Raw genomic sequence first — 5,403 nt, forward strand, 5'->3', positions numbered from 1 at the left:
CCAACTATACACAAAAAATCTAAAAATAGTACTTTTCCTATTTTTGTGCTCGCGGAGCAACAACTATATTTTTTGAGAAATTATAATTTAAATTTTGATGGATTTTTAGAAAATTTTTTTATTCACAAAATTCCATCTCTTAACCGAAAAAAATCTAAATTGATATACCGTAAACACTCTAGTAGAACGCCACCCGGACCGACCACTTTGAGCCTATATATCTTACTTCTTTTGAAAGATATTTAAAAGTTGTCAACTAACAAAATGTTTATCATGATATCAGCAACATTTTATTAGTCTACCACTTTTTGATATCTCTCACAGAAAATGAGATATATGGGCTCAAATTTGACTATTTGGGTGGCGTTCTTTTCGAGTATTTACGGTATTCTCTTCTTATGTGCTCGCGGAGCAACAAATATATTTTTAAGGTAATGCGGTACATATGCTTGAAAACACTTTGCGAAAATATCTTCAATTGCAAAATTCAGGAAATTCCAATTCTATAAAAAAAAGTCAAAATTCGTTTTTTTTTTCATGTTTTTTTTGTGCTCGCGGAGCAATAACTATTTCTATCGTCACTTTAATTTTTATTCAGGTACTTATTAACTGTGCACTCCAATACAATGGCTTCCCATTTTTGGGTCCTCACAGCGCCTTGATTCCGCAGATATGGGATGTCATGAGGGAGTTTGAAGCTGCTGATGGTACATAATTTTACTTTTATATAACTTTTGCAAATTGATTCATTTCAGATCTACTTCGGAAGCGATCCCGTTGCTTGAAAGACTTCTACTTAATGTATGCCTCCAGCAATTGTTCCAGTTCATCATTTCGGAAACTCTTCTCGTCGGGCATTCGCTGGAATCGGAAGTATTGTCGAATTAAACAAACTCACACCTGAAAAATATTGCGGGCGCTTCGTGTCGATTTACGAGGCCCCGCCTAAAATCGGCATACTGTACTGAAAAAGTTAATTTATGTGAACTCAATGATTTTCTGAACCGAATTTAGATTTCTTGGTAGGAAAATGATCGCTAGCATCCGAAAGTCTGTATTATTACGATTTTGCCGCGCTTTTTCGTAGATAAAAAAGCGACAGATTCTCAGGTGTCACTTTTTTAATGAGGCAACATTACACTCGAATATCACGAGATAAAAACAAGAAGAAAAACAATTGGATTTCTTTACACACTTATTTATTGAGGTATTTTTATAACATTTAATAAGACTTCAAGTTTCACTGGCACACTTTTAGAACTTTCCGCTGCACCCATTTTCCATCTTTTTCTTCAGCCGGCTTGGTTTTGTCAAACAAGAAGCACTGGATATCTGAAAATTAAATATAATCTTAGCTTAGTTGTGCGCCAAAAAACTCACCAAATCGCTCAGAAATGATTCGTTTGCCTTCGAACATTTCCTCGTACCGTTCCACGGCTTCTTTTGCGGTGTTTGGCATCTCCGTGACCTCTTGCTCGATTGTCTTCTTTTTGGATTTTTTGAGAACTATTTCGAAACAAATTTTCGTTGACTCTTTTGAATGAATGGAGTCGGAAATGTTCCCCGTATTTTTCTGAAATTTCTGTTTATTCTCTATTTACTCAAGGTCTTTCAAAAATCCTACTGAATGGATTTTGAAAGATTCTTTCTGATTTTTCTGAAGATTTATATTCTTTTATATGCCAACCCAAATAAATGGTAAGTATTGTTTTTAAACTCGAGATTTCATCAAAAATATTGATTTTTCAGGTTATCCAGAAATTGGACTGCTCAGCAACTGGGCAGGCTCCCCATCAGAGTCCAATCCCAGTTGCTCAAGACCCGATTGCCGATCCCCAGCCTCTGGGTATGTATTTTTTTTTGTTCTTAAAATCATACTTGAGATATCAGGATCTAGCCCTGCCGGCCCAAGCTACCCACATTTGAAAAAAAATTTGAATTTTTGAAAAAAGTCCAAATCGGCCCTGCCCGTGGCAAGTATGCTTAAAATTGACTTTGAATTTTTACAGACCCAGAAATAATAAGATTGAGAATGACAAACGACTTACGGATAGAATCGTTGCGCTTCACGACCTACACTCGATTTGTGAGTTTTATGAGAAATTTAATTTGTAAATCATCAAATGAGTTTTGTTTACAGCACCTGAAGATCTTGCTCTTCTCCAAAAAGAGTTAGGAGATGTGAAAGAAGCCAAAACTCGTCTGGAAACCGAAATTTTGGGGCAGAAGCTAGAGCTGGAGAGGTTGAGTAATTTGTTGGTTCAGATGGGACAAGAGAAAATGGCGATGAACTCTGCGAATGTGTTTTTGGAGTGAAAACTCTTGAAGGAGGTGAGCTCGGGTTTCTTTGAAAAGATGAAGAACAACGAATATTAGAATTGGCTCGAATCCAATGTGGTCTGTGAAGAAGTCCAAAAAGAAGACAATCGAGAAAGAGGTCACGGAGATGCCAAAGACCGCAAAAGAAGCCGTGGAACGGTACGAGGAAATGTTCGAAGGCAAACGAATCATTTCTGAGCGATTTGGTGAGTTTTTTGGCGCACAACTAAGCTAAAATTATATTTAATTTTCAGATATCCAGTGCTTCTTGTTTGACAAAACCAAGCCGGCTGAAGAAAAAGATGGAAAATGGGTGCAGCGGAAAGTTCTAAAAGTGTGCCAGTGAAACTTGAAGTCTTATTAAATGTTATAAAAATACCTCAATAAATAAGTGTGTAAAGGAATCCAATTGTTTTTCTTCGTGTTTTTATCTCGTGATATTCGAGTGTAATGTTGCCTCATTAAAAAAGTGACACCTGAGAATCTGTCGCTTTTTTATCTACGAAAAAGCGCGGCAAAATCGTAATAATACAGACTTTCGGATGCTAGCGATCATTTTCATACCGAGAAATCTAAATTCGGTTCAGAAAATAATTGAATTCACATAAATTAACTTTTTCAGTACAGTATGCCGATTTTAGGCAGAGCCTCGTAAATCGACACGAAGCGCCCGCAATATTTTTCAGGTGTGAGTTTGTTTAATTCGACAATACTTGCAACATCGTGATATTTTTTCAAGGAAAAAAGTAGTCAGTTCTTAAAATATCGAAAATGCGATCTACTGGACTGCTCTCAAATTGAGTTCTGAAAATTGTTTCAAATTGTTGGCGGACCTGCGGAGGCATCAAGAACCTCCAGAGTATTTTCAACGTAATTGATTCTATGCAGGTCATGATAGACTTCTGGGTTTGCATCTCTTTCTGCACAGCCAAATTTTGAAGTGACCGTTTTTTGAATTCACCTCTTTGGTCCACGGACATGAATAGGACATATGTATCGATAGCATTTAAGTTTACCAAGTGATAGATCCTTCTCCGTAATTCCAGAGAATGTGATGTTTAAACTGACGATTTCCTATTGTGGAAGAACACATGTATCGAGAATAGCGCGTCCTTTTGTATCGACGAGGCTCACTCTAGCCACTTCAAGGCCATTCATAGTGTGCACCAGCTCACAATCCAAACTATATACCTGAAAGAACACTTTCTGAAATTGCCTAAAAAATGAATTATTTACCTTCTGGGATCTGTGTCTACGACCATACCACCTTCAAAACTGCATGCTTTGAAGGTGATCGCTGCTGATACATCTTTCTCTGTAATTCCAGTGCATGTGTTGTTTCAGCTAACGATTTCATATTGTGGTAGGACAAATTTATTCGGAACGCGTTTCATATCCACAAGGCTCACTATAGCCACCAAGTCCATTCGTATTGTGCACCAGCTCACAATCCGGTCCGTTAACCTAAAAATACTATTTGGAACTGCATTTGAAAATAAATTGTTTACCTTCTTGGAATTATGCCTACGACCACACCACCTTGAAGTCGTGCTTGGATGTCCTGGACGTCATGTGCGAACAAAGCTTCGTTTTGATCGAACTTTTTCCGATGGTGATAAACACATTTTTGGGGAACCATTGTTCCGTATCGATCACATTTAGGTGGGTCTAACGAAGAGCTTTGAAATCCGATTCCAGCGAATGGCCGACAAGAAGAGTTTCCGAACTGATGAACTGGAACAATTGCTGGAGGCATACATTAAGTAGAAGTCTTTCGAGCAAAGGGATCGCTTCCGAAGTAGATCTGAAATGAATCAATTTGCAAAAGTTATATAAAAGTAAAATTATGTACCATCAGCAGCTTCAAACTCCCTCATGACATCCCATATCTGCGGAATCAAGGCGCTGTGAGGACCCAAAAATGGGAAGCCATTGTATTGGAGTGCACAGTTAATAAGTACCTGAATAAAAATTAAAGTGACGATAGAAATAGTTATTGCTCCGCGAGCACAAAAAAAACATGAAAAAAAAAACGAATTTTGACTTTTTTTTATAGAATTGGAATTTCCTGAATTTTGCAATTGAAGATATTTTCACAAAGTGTTTTCAAGCATATGTACCGCATTACCTTAAAAATATATTTGTTGCTCCGCGAGCACATAAGAAGAGAATACCGTAAATACTCGAAAAGAACGCCACCCAAATAGTCAAATTTGAGCCCATATATCTCATTTTCTGTGAGAGATATCAAAAAGTGGTAGACTAATAAAATGTTGCTGATATCATGATAAACATTTTGTTAGTTGACAACTTTTAAATATCTTTCAAAAGAAGTAAGATATATAGGCTCAAAGTGGTCGGTCCGGGTGGCGTTCTACTAGAGTGTTTACGGTATATCAATTTAGATTTTTTTCGGTTAAGAGATGGAATTTTGTGAATAAAAAAATTTTCTAAAAATCCATCAAAATTTAAATTATAATTTCTCAAAAAATATAGTTGTTGCTCCGCGAGCACAAAAATAGGAAAAGTACTATTTTTGAGATTTTTTGTGTATAGTTGGAATTTCTTGAATTTTGACGATGAAAAAAATGTTTACCGTTTTTACAGATCTTGTAAGACCTTCATCAAAAAGAGGAGATTCAAATATAGTAAAAACATCAGTGAACCACAGCAGATTCTAGAGAATGAGAAGCTAAAAACCTGATGTGCTTCAAAATTTTGGATAAACCTAGCCACCCATTGACTTAACGGTCACTAGTATAAAAAGAAAATGACTCGCCTCAAAAAATTTAAACTACTATTTTTTTTCAAAATGAACGTTTCAGTTTTGTTTTCCAAAAAATGCCAAAATTTAAAAAAAAAATACTAAAAAATCAATGCAAGCATTAGTTTTCCCATGACCTTCATCTGGCGGCTTTCAAATTCTGAATCCGCCCAATCTGTTCCATTAGACCCTGCTAATCTTGCTAATGTTATCTTCGCATTTTCTAATTTCTTCCAATAATTTTTTTTCAGTAAAAGAAAAAGATTAGAGCACTCTCTGTTGACATCTACTCTTCCATTTTATTCACTTTTCCTGTACTC

General features: G+C 36.3%; 3 protein-coding genes across 3 annotated transcripts; 1 reads left to right on the forward strand and 2 right to left on the reverse strand.

The window, feature by feature from the left end:
- Window positions 1-1,240: 1,240 nt before the first annotated feature.
- Window positions 1,241-1,459, reverse strand: CBG01988 (the record flags this gene model as incomplete). The annotated part of the gene is made up of 2 exons (XM_002643735.1): window positions 1,241-1,332; window positions 1,381-1,459. 2 exons carry the CDS (start codon window positions 1,457-1,459, stop codon window positions 1,241-1,243), a joined length of 171 nt encoding a protein of 56 aa, XP_002643781.1.
- A 933-nt stretch (window positions 1,460-2,392) lies between these two features.
- Window positions 2,393-2,665, forward strand: CBG01989 (the record flags this gene model as incomplete). The annotated part of the gene is made up of 2 exons (XM_045239010.1): window positions 2,393-2,537; window positions 2,574-2,665. The coding sequence occupies 2 exons, from the start codon at window positions 2,393-2,395 to the stop codon at window positions 2,663-2,665; spliced, it is 237 nt and encodes a 78-aa protein (XP_045091994.1).
- A 728-nt stretch (window positions 2,666-3,393) lies between these two features.
- CBG27487 lies at window positions 3,394-4,075 on the reverse strand (the record flags this gene model as incomplete). Its single annotated transcript, XM_045239011.1, has 3 exons — window positions 3,394-3,510; window positions 3,669-3,783; window positions 3,828-4,075. The coding sequence occupies 3 exons, from the start codon at window positions 4,073-4,075 to the stop codon at window positions 3,394-3,396; spliced, it is 480 nt and encodes a 159-aa protein (XP_045098055.1).
- Window positions 4,076-5,403: the final 1,328 nt, after the last annotated feature.

Source organism: Caenorhabditis briggsae (assembly GCF_000004555.2).
Source record: "Caenorhabditis briggsae complete genome, chrX, whole genome shotgun sequence".
NCBI lineage: Eukaryota > Metazoa > Nematoda > Chromadorea > Rhabditida > Rhabditidae > Caenorhabditis > Caenorhabditis briggsae.